The 17,741-nt window shown below is 38.2% G+C and overlaps 1 protein-coding gene across 26 annotated transcripts in view; it reads right to left on the bottom strand.

Annotated features, from left to right (window-relative positions):
• The window catches only part of LOC18436430 (DNA mismatch repair protein MutS, type 2), a 64,656-nt gene that overhangs the window by 26,454 nt on the left and 20,461 nt on the right, over nt 1-17,741 (bottom strand). For 21 of the 26 annotated variants that reach the window (XR_016040676.1, XR_016040677.1, XR_016040682.1 and 18 more), the window contains 3 exons: nt 14,434-14,481; nt 13,007-13,134; nt 5,126-5,208 (listed from right to left, as the gene is read on the bottom strand). Coding sequence is in view for 17 of the 26 variants with exons in the window: in XM_006846450.4 (XP_006846513.2) it covers nt 5,126-5,208; nt 13,007-13,134; nt 14,434-14,481 (259 nt within the window). In the remaining 9 variants the exon portion in view is untranslated. Of the gene's footprint in view, nt 1-5,125; nt 5,209-5,467; nt 5,505-13,006; nt 13,135-14,433; nt 14,482-17,741 lie in introns of all 26 variants that reach the window. The other 5 variants (XR_016040678.1, XR_016040680.1, XR_016040679.1 and 2 more) reach the window with 1 other exon arrangement.

Here is a 17,741-nt window from a genome sequence, read left to right as displayed (position 1 = left end):
GGTTTTAAAGTAAACTTCGACAAATCCATAATGATGGGGATCAATGTAGACCGGACTTCTCTTAACAGTTTTGTTGACAATTGGGGGTGTGGGACGGAAGACCTTCCCCTCAAATACCTCGAGTTGCCTCTTTGCTCGGGCAAGCCTAAAAAGAGATTGCGGTCACATGTAGTCGAGAAGGTCGATTGTTGGCTAGCTAGGTGGAAAGGTTGTTTCCTTTCTCCGTGAGGCAAACTGACACTCATCAACGCTACCCTTGCCAACAAACCAGCCTATCAAATGTCCTTGCTCCATATGCTTGTGGCTATCATTGCTAGGATCGAACAGTTAATGAGAAGGTTCTTTTGGTCGGGGGAGGCGTCCACAAACAAGTTCCACCTCATAGCCTGGGATAAACTCTGCCTCCCTAATAAAGTGGGAGGGCTCGGAATCAAAAACCTTAGAAAGCATAATCTGGCTCTTGGCAAATGGAGCTGGCATATGGCGACCCAAAGGGATCAGTTGTGGATCAATATCCTCAAGCACAAATATCGACTACCGACTTCACCCTGAATATCAGATTGCAGGCCAAACCATAGATCCTCCAGTATTTGGAGGTCCATTTGTGAGGTTCGCCAACTTTCCAAACTCGAATTAGGTTCCACCTGAGAGAGGGGAACCGCATCTGGCAGGACTTGTGGCTAGGCCATACTCCTTCAAGGACAGGTTCCCATATCTCTACTCTCTCGCCCATAGTCAAGGGGCTACTGTAGCTGACGAGATGATACTGGCAGGGTCTTCGCGATCTTGGAAACCTGTTTTCAAAAGGGATCTTAATGAACCGGAAGTTATCCACTTGACCGAACTAGCGGCTGAGCTCCAAGCCATATTTTTAGCACACTCTGGTCCCGATCGTATTATTTGGTCCCCATTAGGTTCCGGGAACTTCTTAGTATCTTCATTCTACCAAAGCCTAACTCAGGTTACAACAGTACCTGCAGCTCCTACTTCCTCTGTTTCACAGGCTTGGGTCTCCTTTGCTCCTCTGAAAATTAAGATCTTCATGTGGTTGGCCCTTTCCCAAAGGATGCTTACAGTCGATCAATTACAACATAAAGGCGTCCCTCTTCCTAATCGATGTGTCATATGTTTCGCAACAAGGGAAACAAATGACCATCTATTCTTGCACTGCCCCTATGCCTACAACCTTTGGGAAGGAATTCTCAATCTTTTCAATATCCAATGGGCTACACCTGAGCATGTTCCATCCATCCAGCCCTTCCCCTGGTCAAAACCAGGGATATTACTTTGGAAATCAATGGTAGCGGCCACTATTTAGGCTTTATGGATCGAACGCAACAGCAGAATCTTCAAGGGAGAATACTCCCTGTGGATTAAAATCCTCACCAAGATCACATCCACAGTTGTTTTCTGGGCAACCAATCATCACAACTTCAAAGGAGTCTCCACCTCGGCTTTCTTCCAGGACTGGAGCATAGTACTTGGGTATAATCGCAAACGCCTTGCTCGGGCTTCCTTTTGGATCCCCCACCACAGGGCCGGGTTAAGCTTAACTTTGACGAATGTTCCCTCGGTAATCCAGGACCATCCAGAGTGTGAACCATCATTAGAGACCATCTTGGTGCTACGATGGCTACCACTTCCATTCACATCGGCCATGCCAACTCTATGGAAGCCGAGGCAATAGCTCTCCTGGAAGGACTCAAGCTCCTCTAACCAATCTGCCTGAACTCTGTCTCGATTGAGGGAGATTCGCAGAATACCATATCGTGGACCCAAAGAACACCTTCTTCACCCCCACCCTGGTCCCTTGCGCATCTCTTAGATCAGATTCATTACCTGTGCAGGGATATGGTCGTCTCATGAACGCATACCTGGAGGGAAGGTAACCACAAAGCAAACGCCCAAGCTAAAGAAGCGACATTCATGGAGGGATTTTAGAAGCTTCATCGTTATCGTTGGTTTTTTCAGGCTTTTTAGATCAGTTTCTTTTTCTTGGTTGCTGTTTCTATACTGTAACCCTCAAAAAGAAGGCTTTTGGATTCTTTTCTTTTTTTTTACTTTCTTCCCTAGAGCATCCATCCTTGTGGATTGCCTAGGTCTCTTATAATCATCTTCTTACTTAATTTAAGGTTAACAGTATCAAAAAAAAAAAGACACCAGACTTTTTATGTAGATAATTATAAAGAATAAATACTCGTGAGGGGCCTGAATGGAGTAGAGAGTAATGAGTACTAAAATAAGTCAATAACAACAAGATAGTCCATGCAAGCCTTGGAGATAAAGATTTCTACATACACAGGATTTTGTTAAGCAAAGCACATCGAGAGATCATAATGGAGAAATATCACACTTATGCCAGAGAATATGGCATCCTATATAGTCGTATTGAGGATTCTGGGTTTTATGCTAACTGCCAAGTGAGAATGCTTGTCGAATGGAATGGACACCATGAGATTCTGGGTTTTATGCTAACTACCAAAAGTTATAGTTTAACATCCATCTAGGTCATCACCACGAATGAAATGGACACCATGAGATGAGGCAACTCTTGTGTGACTGTATTTGTTCTTTAAAATATGATCAAAAAGAAGGAAAATAGGAAAACTTATAATAGAAATACATATAATATATATACCTCACAATAAATACATGTGACAAATACACAAGAAAGTAGTCCTTGTTAGCACTTTCGGTTTCCTGAATTTTGTTAGCAACAAACCAGCAACCAATATCAACAATTGATGGTTGGGGTGTCTCAATCCTCCGGTCAAAATCCATCAAAACTTTTGATGGCCTTTGAGCAAGGAATGAACAGCCTAGCTGTCCTTTCTTGACATTGGACAGCAGGGGAGGTGCCAGCAGACTGTAGGATACCTAAGTTCCAGCAATAGATACAATCCCAACACATCATATGTATGTTTAATGAATCCTATGCAAGCACCGTTTATTGAATGCATCGCAGTATCATTATATATGCATATTATATGTCACATTTACGTTACAGATACGCATTATTAATTAGATAAATCATAATATATATATATAAATACATTATATCATATGCAAATCTAGATATCAATATCAAATATTGATACAGTTGTCTATAAATGTAAAATACATTGCATCAAAATTCATATGTTTATGCACTCACACATTTATCTATCTATGTATGTTTCGATGTATCCTTAAATGACATTATGCATAGCTATACATATTGGAAAATGGTTTGATAGGGCTGCAGCCCTATCAAAATAATTAAATCCTCACCTCATAACTCATCGAACATTGCAAGTCAAGCATTGGAAAACCTTTACACTGATCATCTCGACTTGAACATTATGGTTGTGAAAAAAAATTAGGATTTCAAGCTGTAAAAATAGTGTATATTGTAACAAATTATCTAGACCATCCATTTTGCTTTAAAAATAAGTGTTCACAGATCCGCAAGATCTGCATCATTTTTTGAGTTTCAAATTTTATTGTCTGCGTTGGAAATTGATTTTACAGCCATCATAGAGATTTTCGTCACTGAAAGTACTTTCCGGACGAGAATTTGAGGTGACGCTTTATTTTATTTTCATAGAGTCTGGACCTTATAGAAACCACATCCATACTTATTTTCCTCAATAGTAAAATTTATGAAAAGACAATTAAGGATTCAGAGTGGCCGACACCTAGGATTTCCAGGTGGAACTGTAATAATTGGTTGGGAGAGCTCTGAGTTTAAAAAATTAAAATACAAATAAAAATAAAATGATAAGTTCCAAAAAAAAAAACATTAGTTGGGGGGCTTTGTACCTTATATAAGTATTTGTTAGTCAGTTGCAGGGAAACATTAAGGGGCCAAGTTTCTCTTGTTGATTCTAAACTAGGAATATCTTGATACACATTATGTTTGACTAGAACTTCCTTGCAACAATGACATCCTTTACATGCACATGGATGGTAATGACTTTTATCCCACTGCATTCAACAAACAAGAATACTTAACCATAATTACACATGTATTACATTTTAACAGTAGAGAGAAGCTCACAAATCAAGCCTTCAACTGTTTAAAGCCACATATAAACACTCAGAGGCATTATATCTTTTGACTTAAATTACCCAAATGGGGCTCCCCATAGACATCATTTGTTTATCAATGTACGTGCATTTCGTTAGTTCAATTCCCAGCTCTATTGAGTTGGTCAAGTGCCTTTTCAAGAGTTTGCTTCAGAAGAGCACCAAAACAGTGTCTCTATGCAGGAATCTTTGCAAGGAAGCTTTCATCATACCAGTCCAAGGTGATCTTGCAGAAAATATAATCCATAAGTCTGCAACTTCAAAAACATTTCTAGCTAGTTTGACTGCCACATGTGCTTTGGCAAAATCCATTTATCATTCCAACAAAATGCAACTTTTTTGCAAGTGAGAAGCTTTTTTGGTATAGGTTCACACCCAGATAGAGATCTAAAGGGGCATGCAAAGAAGTTACCCTGTCACAAACTGGCTGTTAACCAAAAGCTACCCTGACAGTGGAGCAACATGTTTCAGGGAAGCATCCAGATGAGCCCTAAAAGTTTTAAACAGACCAAAGACCCAATGGATTCATATAAGAAATGCCAACATCCCATACTTCAGGTCAGTCAAATAAACTGTACTGATTTAATTATAACCATTAATTACAGTTTATTACATAGACACAATACCCATTTCACAAGTGAAATCTCACCACCAAGCCACCAACTCTGCATGAAAATCCGACTTCAAATGTAGAGACTGTTAGTTTCAAATGATTTCTTCCTCATAATATTTTTTCAACATACAGTTACAAGATGAGAAAAGAAACATCACCACCCAGTGACTAACTCTGCATGCAAATAAGATTTCAACTTCAGAGATGACGTTAATTTAGAACAGTTTCTTCCTGGTAGCATTTTTCCAACATATTGTCACAGACACAAGAATGAAAAGGATGTTTGTGACATCAATACAAAAGTAAACATAAGTGTGTGAATATCTGTAAGTCTGTGTCACAGCCTTCAAATGAGCCAATGTTGGTACTGATAACTAGCATTCCTCATTTCTAGTGCGACAAACTCAGAACATGAATGGGACTAAAGATGAAACTATGAAATACCTGGGACTCCCCAGAGTATCTTATATGTTGGCTTCAGGTTGGCTTCATCAAACTCCACACATGCATTCTCAAATTTGTTATTACTGTCAAAACAATTAAACGTTTAAAGATGTGAATCAATGCATATAGAGAGAAGACTATCCCAAGAATAAAGAAAACAGTTATTAGAGCAATCCATAAACCAGTTCGAGCAGCAATACAATTCACAAAAGAAACAATGATGACAGAGACAAAAGCATCAAGTAACAACTAACATGAGAAGTGCCATTCCAACCAAGAGACGTCCAAGAGATCTTCAAAAAAAAAAAATTGCAAAGGATAGTGACGATTGAAAACAGGTACCTGTAATGGAATGATCATGTAAATTGTAGTTACGTACCTGTAATGGAATGACCATGAAAATTATTGTTAAAACAACTTCATCCCAATGGTCTCAAATAATTAGATCAGAGGATCAATGACGAACTTGAAAATGTCCTATTCTTCCCCTCTACAACTCCATTTTATGCCAGGGTTGGAGGACAAAGTCGAAAATGAATCATAACGTAATGAAAAGAAGGTTTGAATTTCATTAGACAATTAGTATCCTGCTTGAGTCCATACAAAATACCATAATATTTTTATAAACGAAATCAAAGTCATTGGGATCGGAATCGGGATCAGAATCGGGATCAGATACGGGATCCTGATGAAGAACGTGGGATCATGACAAGCAAGAAGCTCCCAAAGGTAGGTTTGAATTTCATTAGACAATTAGTATCCTGCTTGAGTCCATACAAAATACCATAATATTTTTATAAACGAAATCAAAGTCATTGGGATCGGAATCGGGATCAGAATCGGGATCAGATACGGGATCCGGATGAAGAACGTGGGATCATGACAAGCAAGAAGCTCCCAAAGGTAGGGATCATTGTCCGTGTGCCCCTGAAATCTGGGGATCTCAATCACAACATGTGGGGGAGCTCGATCCCAGCTTAATCAGAATCAAGTGATAAATTATACATGACAAAGCTCCATTTGGTTAAAACTAAAGGCCCCAAGGGCAATTAACTAGGGTTCCCTAGGTCAGGAGTGCAGCCCACAAAACATTCTGAATAATTAATAATTTTAAAAATTAAAATATTATGAAATATTTCAAAAAATTAGTCATTCTAAAATATTATAATATTATGTTCTCTTTTGGCAGCAATTAATATTTTAAATAAGCAATAAAAATTTAGAAAGAAATTGATATTTTGCTGCCCTTGAATAACCGGAACAGTACTTTCACTTTTTGATGCAGAATTTGCCCTTGAAACGTTTCATCTTGGGCGTCCAACAAGATCCTAGCATGTATCCCTCGTGTGTTGAGTCTTCCCACAATGGGTGCACTTTAATTTGTCCTTCTCATCAAATATGGGATTTCCTTGGCCATGTCTACCACCTCAGCCTCCACCCCAACTCCCAAGACATCCTCCACCTCAATTACCACTAGAACTTGTGAATAGGGCATATCTTTCAGTTTCACCTATAAAAATTGCCATTATCCGAATTTCTTCACACTAAAGAAAGGAAAAAATAGTACCAAGCGATGGTAAAGTCTCTCCATCGAGAATATTTGCCCTAATCAATTCATACTTCACATTAAATCCCCTCAAAAGATCGAGAGTCTTCCTTTATTCTAGTCTCTCTCTTTGTTCCTTTGCCCAAAATGAGTATTGGATGGGCTAATGATGGCTCAATTCATTCAAAAAATCATGTAAACGAGCATAATAATCTTGCATTGACAAGTCAACTTGTTCAAAATCACTGATTTGCTGCTCCAATTCATAAACCCTCGCAATATTTTTCTTTTGGGAATAGGACTCAGTCACTACATCCCGTAATTCATTAGGTGTATTGCAGTTATGAAAGGATCGACTCATATTAGGCTGCATAAAAGATAGTATCCAATTCATAATTCCATATCATTAGACTCCCAATCTACATATTTAACATCCTTTAGATCCAGTTTTTCAACATGGCTGTCAATATATCCTAGTTTTTTCTTTCCACCAAGAAATAGTCTGGCTGACTTGGCTCATAGTTTGTGCCATCAAATCTAACTCTAGTGATTTGGAGTCCAGAAGGCTCCATATTTGATGCTTGTATAGACATTCTCTATCAGAGTTGAGATCTGGTTACACCCTCAGATCTTAATCAACAATTGGGATCAAGTTATATCCTTTGATCTCCTCAAACAAAAGGTTTACAGATCTGGTTACACCCTCAGATCTAATCACACTTTCCTTTTTTCTTAGAAAAACATCAAAAAAACAGCACTATAAGTATTTCCTTGATCCGGGTTATAGAAATCCTAATCCATCCAAAATCTAGGTTTTCTAACAAGACACTTGATCGGCATCTAGAAATCATAAACCCCCCCCCCCCCCCCCCAACCAAGGATGACATCATGCCTAAACATTGTTCATGTGCACCTTTGTGAAGATCAACCCCCCTTTTTTCTTTCTGCTCTGATACCCAGTTGAAATTAATCTTGAGTAACCAAAAGAGTGTAAAGAAGCGAAGAGAACAATAGATAGGATCTAGAGAGAGAAAAAAAGAAGATAGAGAGAGACATGTGAGAGATAGAGAGAAAAAGAGTAGTGTTGCTCTCCTCTAACCTCCACCCCTTTTATTTATATTATGTTAAGAGGAGAGAGAGAGAGAGACGTGTGAGAGATAGAAAAAGAGTAGTGTGTTGTTCTCCTCTGACCTCCACCCCTCTTATTTATGTTATGTTATAACCTAATTACAATCTCTGGACAATATTGCCCTTACTAAGAGAAATACAACAAATAAGTCCTAAACAAAGATAAAAGACAGTTCTACCCATCAAATACAATAAAGCTTAATTCTTTTATTTCAAACATCCTGTTTCAAGAAAAACACGGAATGATCTACATGGCTGCATCGAAATCCATATGCCACAACAATTTAATTAAATTTCTCAAACCATGCACATGGGCACCGCTTCATATCGTAAATGGCATTCTTCAACCTACATACCTTATTTGATTCCCCCTGAGAAACAAACCCAGGTGTTTGCTCCATACACACCTCCTTTTGTACATCACCATGGAGGAAAAATTTCTTCACATCAAGCTGCCATAGTCGCCAGCCCTTGTTTGTTGCTATAGATATAGGAACTAGAACTGAATTAAGTTTGGCAACAAATGCAAAAGATTAAACATAAAGGTACAAAAGTTTCAAAGTAATCAAGGACAAAGGTTTGGGCATATCCTTTTGCAACTAACCTAGCGTTTTTTTTTTTTTGAATAAGGGTAACTTTTGTATTTAAAAATAATAATTTACATTTTACTAATTGTAGAGATGGCATCCCACAAGTTGGGTGCTCAGACTACAACTGTTAAGCAGATAGAAGAAAAGAGAGAGAGAGAGAGAGAGAGAGAGAGAGATAGAGAGAGTGAGTGAGAAGTAGTTATGAGGATAGTGAAACAAAAAATGAATGCCAAAACCCAAAGAAAGAACCCAACACGAAGTGCTACAGGATCCCGCTGAATAGAAAGAAAAAACTTGACAGCACTTGTGGAGACATAGTTTGTCTTGAACTTCAACTAAATCTCCTGATTTTGCCATCAGGCTGATATTTTACTACAACCTAGCGACACCCAACAATTCCTTTTCTAGCTGGTAACTCTGTGAGCTCTCATTTATCGTTCAAGTTGAGTGTGTTCATCCTCTTCCATTGCTTTCTTCCACCCAATATGAGAAAGAGTTTCTCGATAATACTTGGGGGTAGAAATAGATGAGAGAACTAAAACAAAACTTTGATAGAATGGGGAGAAAATTTGCAAAGGCAACACAATGAGAAATGGAATGTTTGAGTATAAGACCTTATATCTTTACGAATAATAGATGCATTACCAACCATAGACACAGAATGTGAATCTGAACTCTGAAGCAGAAAGTAGATCTATAGGAGAAGATGATAATTGAGTGGTTGAATGAGTCAGTGCACAGTGTGCATCCTGCACTTTCCATATCGTGTATACTTTATAGGTTGCTTTTAGAGACATTATGATGTGTAGATTCAATAGGTTCAGCTTGTCCAAGCAACTGCGATGAAGAAGAAATATCAACAGGAATAGGAAGAGGAACTATAGAAGATGAGGATTGTGAGACTTCTTCTGCAGCAGGATAAAAATAAAAATTTGCATCAAGCATGTGACCTACTACTGAAAAATAAGGACTATTTTCTAAAAAGCTAATATCATTACATATAATTTTTTTCGTAAACTAAGATGATAGCATTGATTACCTTTCTCAGAGCATGAATACCCCAACAAAACATTCTTGACAGCTCAATGATGTAACTTACCATTACCAACACCCAACACATGAACAAAGCAAACACGCCCAAATACTTGTGGAGGAACAACAAATAATGGAGTATCACGAAAGCGAAAAAATGTGGTGTCTTTCCATTCAAAATTGAAGAGGGCATACGATTAATTAAATAGCATTAGGTTAGCAAGGTATCTCCCCAATAAACTTTTGGAACATGAGCGGGTTACTTCAAGTAAATATCCATTTTTGCCTTTTGGAACATGAGCGGGTTACTTCAAGTAAATATCCATCTTTATTTTATTAAATATAACCATATCATTCGTAAATGATAATCCACGAAAGGTACAAAATATTTATAGCTAGACAGACTTTGTACTCTAGCAAGACCCTAGATATCGAAATGAACAATTGCAAATGGAACAGGTCTCCATTCATCTGTTCCAAGATGAAATGACACCCTATGATGTTTGCCTCACTAACAAGCCTCACACTCTAAAGTAGACACATACTTTAAAGAAGAGACCAACAACTTCAAGTTATTGAGAGAAACATTGCCCAACCGACAATGCCTTATGAAGGAAGAAGCAGCAACGTGAAGAGTAACACCAATCAAATTATCATTGAAATAGTATAAGCCACCTGACTCATACCCGTCAGCAATCGTCCTCCTTGTCCTTAGATCCTGAACGGTACAAGAAGAGGGGTAAAAAGTTATGGAGTAGTGAAGAGGTTTAGTTAAATTGTTTACATACAACAAACTAAAAGGAAACTTTGGATCACATAGCATAGAGGACAGAGAAAGGGTAGATGTAGGTACCCTGTCTAGACACATTAAACAGTGATCCATCAGTCAATGTAACAGAAGAATTAGAAACACACTTACCTAGTGATTCAAAAAAAAATGACTCATTAATTGTGTGGTTAGAAGTTCCTGAGTCAATAACCCAAGGAGTAGTTTTCTTATATGCAAGAAGCAATCTGAGATGCAAGAAGCATAGAAGTACCTAAATTAGCCAGGTTGGTAATGAAAGTAAAAAGATGGAGACTAGGCTGCTATACTTGTTTAACAAGTTTATTATGTTCTTCTCTTGTAAGCACAATAGAGTCACAAGCAGAATTTGAGTGTAGGTCATAACCATTAGGCCCATTCAAATAAACATCATCACCCACATATGTGTAAGTAACCTGATTGGCCCAAGCAGGCTTACGAATCTTATCCCAACACTTATGATTTTTATGATTTATAAGCCAATACGGACACTTTTGAGTTCCACCACCCCAGCCTCCACCTCTACCACGGCCACCTCCTGTGTCACGACTATGTGCCCTACTTCTGCCACCATCACCTCTCCCCACAAATGTATTTAATGCTGATTCATTACTAACACTTGAGTCAAAAGGTGTAGGAGTGGCGGATATGTTAACACATTGAACGTGCACACACATTATCAAGGGATGGCAGCTCACTGCTTACCAAAATATGTCCACAAACAAGATGGTACTTGGGATTAAAAATTAATAACCCGATAAAAATTTGGCAACCATGATTTCTTCACATTGCTACCTCTGCAATTCTACATCGCTAGATATCAGCTGCTACAATTCAGCTCTTACGGCATACCCCTACGACCACTATAATATCCACTCACAACTTGTTGTAATCGAAACATTTTCTCAAATAATTCATATACTTGAGACATGTTCTTATCTAATGAATATGTTTCTTTCAAAGTGTCCCAAATTTCTTTAACAGTAATGTTTCAGAAAACGTTAGGCGGCAGGGGGGGGTCCAGGCTGCCTAGCGCCTAGGCGGGCACCCAGAACCAGAGCGGCCCAGTAGAAATAAAAATGTCTCTATAGTCTAACAATATAAGTATAATTATATAACACATAAGAGTTTAGAACTTACGGCACATCAAATGTATGGTACACAAGTCCACATAGCGCACATTCCTCCATACTCCAAGTCCATATTCAATTATCCATAGTCTGATAGTCCACACTCCACACGTAGTTAAAACTAAAAATTTACCAACCAAAGTTACCAAACCAATGAACCACAAATCAACAATACACAACCAAGACGAAACAATACACAACCAAGACGAAATCTAATATCAATGGGTGATGCTTAGATCAATTTCTCGTAACTTTGAGAAACCCTTCGATCCTATGGAAATCACCAAAAACTAGTTTTTTGGGGTTTTTCTCTCTCTAAAATAGGCTCTAATGAGGTTTAGGTTCCAAATGAAGCTAAAACCCACGATTTTTCCCCTTTTTTATAAAAAAAAAGACCAAAAAATGCCCTCAACGAGGGACATTTCCGCCCTTGGACGGGGCGCAGGCCATAGGCAGCTGTCCAAGGGCAACACTACATTATCCAAACAAACTAGGGCAACACTACATTATCCAAATCTGAGTATCACCATGCTGCCCCCTTTGAGAAGGTCATGGCAGCACCTATCCACGCGAAAAACTAACGGTTTTTGAGAGAAAACTCCGGCGAATCATCAATGGTTGCCCACAAACCTCGAAAGTAGGTAACAATTCCTCTATTGATCTCAATCTTTAAAGAGCAATCATATGAACAGCAGCATCAGTACATTAAATGCAGACCTACATGGGTTTTTGTGCACTCAAAAAAAAAAAAAAAAATATGGTTCTGATTGAAGAACCCAATGAAGTAACCCCCATCTTTTTTTGTTAGGGTAGAGAAAAAAATCAAGATGGAGAACACTGGGTCTCAAGCACCTCTCAGATCCATTTCAGAATGATAAAAAACACAGTAAAAACGTGAAACTGCCCATACAAACTGAAATATGAAATATAGGACCTATTAACATAAAATAAAAGAGAAATGAGGACAAGAAAAAGGATATTTAATATTGAATTTATATACTGAAAACCACTGACGGAAACCCAGTTTCTCATAATTAATTGCCTGCATGTGCCGAACAGAATTTGCTGGTGCGTCACTTGATCAGCAACGGGTTTTTTTATCACTAACACGGACTTCAGCACATAGACCTCTTGAAAGGAGCAACAAAGGATCACCACTTAATTTAGGGGAAAATGTACTTACTGACAATAATGGCAATTTGAAAGAGGTGCTGGTATGTTTGTATTTTAGATGGTTCACTAAAAACATCATTATAATCAGTGTAAGGGTGCTCCGCAAGGTCCATGAATTGTTTTGCATGTAAGTGCAATCAATTAAATGAATTTATGAGCCTGAACAGAGATGACATTTACAGCCGAGAAGTTATAACTGAAGCCGCTCTAGATCAAAATGCTGTTCATAAATGAAAAAACGGATTGTAGATGATAGCAAAACCAAATGTAACATGTTACCATCCAATGATTATGTTTAGAAGGCTGAACATAGATTACATTTATAAACAAGGATTTAAATGAAGCCGCTCTAAAATCCAATTTTTACACGTTTGGATTTGGAGTACCAACAAAAATGAAACATGTTACCGTCAAATGATTACATAAATGCAAACTTTAGCAAGAAACAACAAATCACAAATCAAAACGTTGGAAGACCTGTATTTTAGGGTCTTGAGCTCGCCGTGATGAGTAGTTGCCAGAGTCAACTGAGCACTTTCAGCTAGGGATTCTAGCAATGCCATGGCCAGAGCTGCTCCTTCCAATGGATTTGTTCCCGCACCAACCTACAAATAATATAAGTGAAATCAAAGAAGTTTTTTCTAAAAGCCATAAATTAAATAGTATTTGCGTTCTTCACATGGGACATTCTTTATTGTGCTCATGCTTCTAAACCACATAATAACACAAAGCCAGAACCTAGATGATCCATCAACCAAATTTTATTTGAAAAGAACAATGAAAAATCTAAGAACAACCCCACCATGGCCCGAAGAGCTAACCTTATAAAAAAAAGGATTTACAGCAGACCCCAAGGACTGCCCACAAAGAATATACAAACAAATACACTCCCACTCAAACAGGAACATAAATCAAAGGACAATGATGCAATTTTGTGAACTTGGAAACTCTAGAATTGGCTTCCACATATAATGGTTCAGTTCTAATCATATCTCAGGAGCCAATTATGAATGAATCAATAAAGGCCACACCATAGAATCCCAAACTCACATAACTAACATCAAACAATAAATTTCAAACTTTGACCAACCTACCTCCATCTTGAACACACATGAAAGCAGGAGAAGAAGCATATAACAACATCAACACGATATAACAAGAACTGATCTAATCTAAGAATTTATTTTTAAGGCTGGGTTTGGGAGCACTAGGAGTTAACAACATTAATGAAATAAATGCAGCACTCTATTGAACTGTACAATGGGAGAAATTTTGGATCAGAGATTCTTTCCAACACTGGATGCAAAAGGGAGTTTATGAGCAGCACTTTAAATGCTCGCTCTACACCAAAAAGGTGTAAGCAAACCATCTCCTTTTGACCACTCTAAGAATTTCAGTTATAATGCATTGTGTAATGCATTATAAACCCTTCCCCAAACACAGCATAATCTATAGGGAAGAACCAAAAGACCAAGTAATTAGATAAGACAGTGTTCATGTCAAAGAAAGTTCCAACATATCAAAATCGGGGAACCATCATTCAAATTTCATTTCAACCCCAGCCCAAATTTCAAATTTCTGAAATTGTTTCTGTTTTTAGTTATGAAATTGTCTTCAGGAAACCTCAGGCAATTTTGTTTCCAGCCCCCAGCCACAATCATTCTAATATTTAAAAACAACTGATCATGAATGCTGCCACAGTGCCAGATATTCACCAAATCAGTATTTCTATCTGCCATGTCAAGCGAGGTTCTGCCATACGGTTCTTGTTAACAGCTTGATCATAAATATGAAAATGGCACGAAAGCTACAGAAAATAAGGACCAGACCAGTTTCAACTTTGAAAATATGACTTTTCTTGACCAGAAAAATCATGAAAGCCTTTGTTTCTCTAGAAAACTCACTTCATCTAAAAGCACCAATGAGTTGTTCGTCAATCGCATCAAAATCCCCTACACAACATGAAAAAGGCATTTAATCAGACCAATCTAATAAAATTTTGAAACAAATTACCTGAAGCCTTAATAAAATAAGGCAGCCACAAGATCTGTAATAGAAATTCTTATGCGAGGACACTCAAGAAGAAAATTTTCTTCAACTATTTCTATATATGATCAACAAAATTAGCATACTAATGACAACGAATCCTTTAAACAATAGGAAAGACTTGGAGATGAAAGAATAACACCTAAAGACAGCAATTCACTGCTCAGAACAGTCTCAAGAAAATGGCAAGGCACACCAACTAGAATTGCAAGGAATTCATGAACAGTAGCAGCACACCTAGTACGTCCCCAGTCATTGGACAGAAAACTTTCACGATATTGCAATTGGCTGAGTGATGAATTATCCATATGACAAGGCAAATTAAATGTGTATCATCAGTAAATCATAAGACACTAATGCTAGCATTCCCAGAACTATATTCCCATGCCCTTTTGATTTACTTTAAAATACTAGATCAAAAATGTTGTTCTTTCGTCCTAACATTTGTTATATTCAAGACCTCGCCAGAAAGAACCTATCAAAAAAAGATCTCTAAACAAAGAATCCACTAAAAAGAGCACCTCCCCGCAAAGAGTCAACCTGGAGGATCAAAGACTTTATAATTTGTAGATAGACCACTGTTCAGTGTCTCCTATCCAGCATCCACAAATATTTCTCAAATCTTCATAAGTAGCACATTTAGCGACAAATAATTAGGAAAGGCACAGTAAAATGATCTCTTTGGATGTATTTAGTTGTTTTCTTTTCAATTTGCACATGAATCGTAATGATGCATTGACTAACAACCATATATTTCCTCAAGGAGACAACATTCATATTAAATCACCACAGCACAAACACCACCCTTTCATGATTTTTGACAATAGTCGGTACTTCCATGTTTCATTTTTGTCCACTTTGATGTGTGAGGAGTTGTGCGCGTCCACTTAAGAGCATTTTCATGTATCGTTCTATTTCAATGGATGGTTTCTCCAAAATACCTATGGTGTGGCTTGGCTGCATAGGCAGGCGCCCAGGAGCATGGATTGGTCAGCCCCAAGGAATTCTAAGGGCAGGGGCTTAGACCCCTAGGGAGAACATGGGCAGCTTTAGGTCCCAATACTCCGGAAAATTTAAAAAAAAAAAAAAAACACAATATAATATCCCTAAGATTTGATTTTGGAATCTAAATACTCTAAAAAATTAAATTTAATTCGAAGTTATGAGAACCTTAATCCTCTTCCCTGACTTGTTCTCAACCTCCAGTTTAAATCTCTGGAAGCAATCAATTGCCTGAGATTTATGCGAGATTAAACATAACTATAGTGCAAGTAATTATGAATAAAATCTGATGAAGTACTGGGATTTCTCGCGGGCCTTCACATTAAAAAGACCACATATGTCAGAGTAAATGATTTTTAGGGGTTAGCTTTTAGGGTATGGTTTCCTAGTGAATTTCCAATTAGACAAGGTTCACGGTGGGTAAGTCTACTTTGGTTAAGGATCCCAAAAGTCCTTCTTTAATCAATCTAGTCATCATATTTTTACTAATTTTTCCTAACCTCGCATGCCATAACATAGAATCATCACCAAGATGAGTGGAATAAGAAAAAGAGGGAGGGGATGAATTATCAAAAAGAGTAGATGAATAACCAAAAGAATCATCCAAATCGAAAGTAAACAACCCATCATGAAGAAAACCACCATAACTAGAACCATTCTTAATTTTAATTTGAAACCTATTATTTAAGAAAGAAATTAAATGTCCTTCTGAAGAGAGCTTGGGTACTGGAGTAGGCTCCTCTTCATTCCAAGAGCGTTGAGTATATCATGGAGAAACATGGTCCGACCAGATCAAAAGTCCAAATGATAGGCCCCACGCCCACCACGTCTTCGACAGCATCGCTTCCCATGAATATCTTCATGCCTCCCACTGGAACTCAATGAAGCTCCACGAACCCACCTTCATCCCTGGCTATGTGTTTCATTGCTCCTGAATCCACAATCCAACCATTAGACAATGGATAAGCGACTAGCACCTCTATGCGCCCATTAACAAAAACAATGGAACGATTGGTTCATACCTTTTTTGGCTCAATGCACTAACGAGCAAAGTCCGCAATTGAAGCAAGTCAAGGCTGATTTGTCCCTTGGAGCGCTCTTGCCACGCTTCCGCTTGTGCTTAGAATACTCCGCTTTCACTTCCTCTTTCTTAGGAGGAGTTTTCCTCTTACGCTTGACCTTGAATTTGTTACCACTCCTGGGCTTGCCTCCTTTAGCGAGCATGGCTACGTCATTGTCACTAGAAGAGCAGCATTCTACCTCGAGCTCCAGATGGTGAGATAAATGCACAAATGTCTTAGCATTCTCATCATGCGTCGTCATTATCTACATCTGCTCTCAAGAAGTAGGGCGTGAACAGAGCACAGCCAAAATCTGTTACTCGTCACTCAGAACATTACCAGTAGCGCTCAGGTCACGAATCATCTATGGACACATTTGGTGGCATTTTATATATCTCAAATGCCAACGTAAGTGCGGGCTTCCTAGTAGTTGAGGTACTAGCGAACTAAAGCTATAAAGCACTCCACATTTCCCTGGTTGTCAGATAGCTCTCAAACTTCCCAATTAGATCATTGTGCATACTACTTAACATGGTAAAGCGTCCAAAACGATCATTCTTGAGTCAATTCTGAAGAGCTTCCATATTACAACATGTTATGCACTCATGCCTTCCTCAAGGGGGAAGCATATTGTTGGTCAAATGTTCCAGTAGCCCTTGTTCATCAAGAAGATATTAGATCTTCCTGTGCCACATGGCATAATTATTGCCATCTAGTTTTTCCCTTCTAAGGAGGACTGAAATAATATTCTTAGAGGCCATGGTAGTCTACACATGTGAAGGAGGAAAAATCACAATAAATATCATGGATAAGGGTTTGTTCACACACACTTGCACATTCACATACATGTACCATTGATTTCAGCACTTGCTAGAGTCTTCAAGAATCAAAAGGGTCATACTTCCAAAATAACCAAAAACGAAAATTTCATACAACCATTGGCTAGTAATCATGATCAAGTCAATTCTAGAGAGCAAGGCCACTTACTTGACTCTTGTAATCAATTGAGTGTTTTACATCCCAGATGCAAAATCCCAAATGAAAAAGTGGCAAACTGATTGCAATCAATATCCAAAAAGACATGCAATCAGATGACATGCATC

Source organism: Amborella trichopoda, chromosome 9 (assembly GCF_054954075.1).
Source record: "Amborella trichopoda isolate Santa Cruz 75 chromosome 9, AtrichopodaSantaCruz75HAP2 v2.0, whole genome shotgun sequence".
Classification (NCBI taxonomy): domain Eukaryota; kingdom Viridiplantae; phylum Streptophyta; class Magnoliopsida; order Amborellales; family Amborellaceae; genus Amborella; species Amborella trichopoda.
The sequence above is the reverse complement of the archived record's forward strand: the minus strand, read 5'-3'. Positions and strand labels throughout refer to the sequence as shown.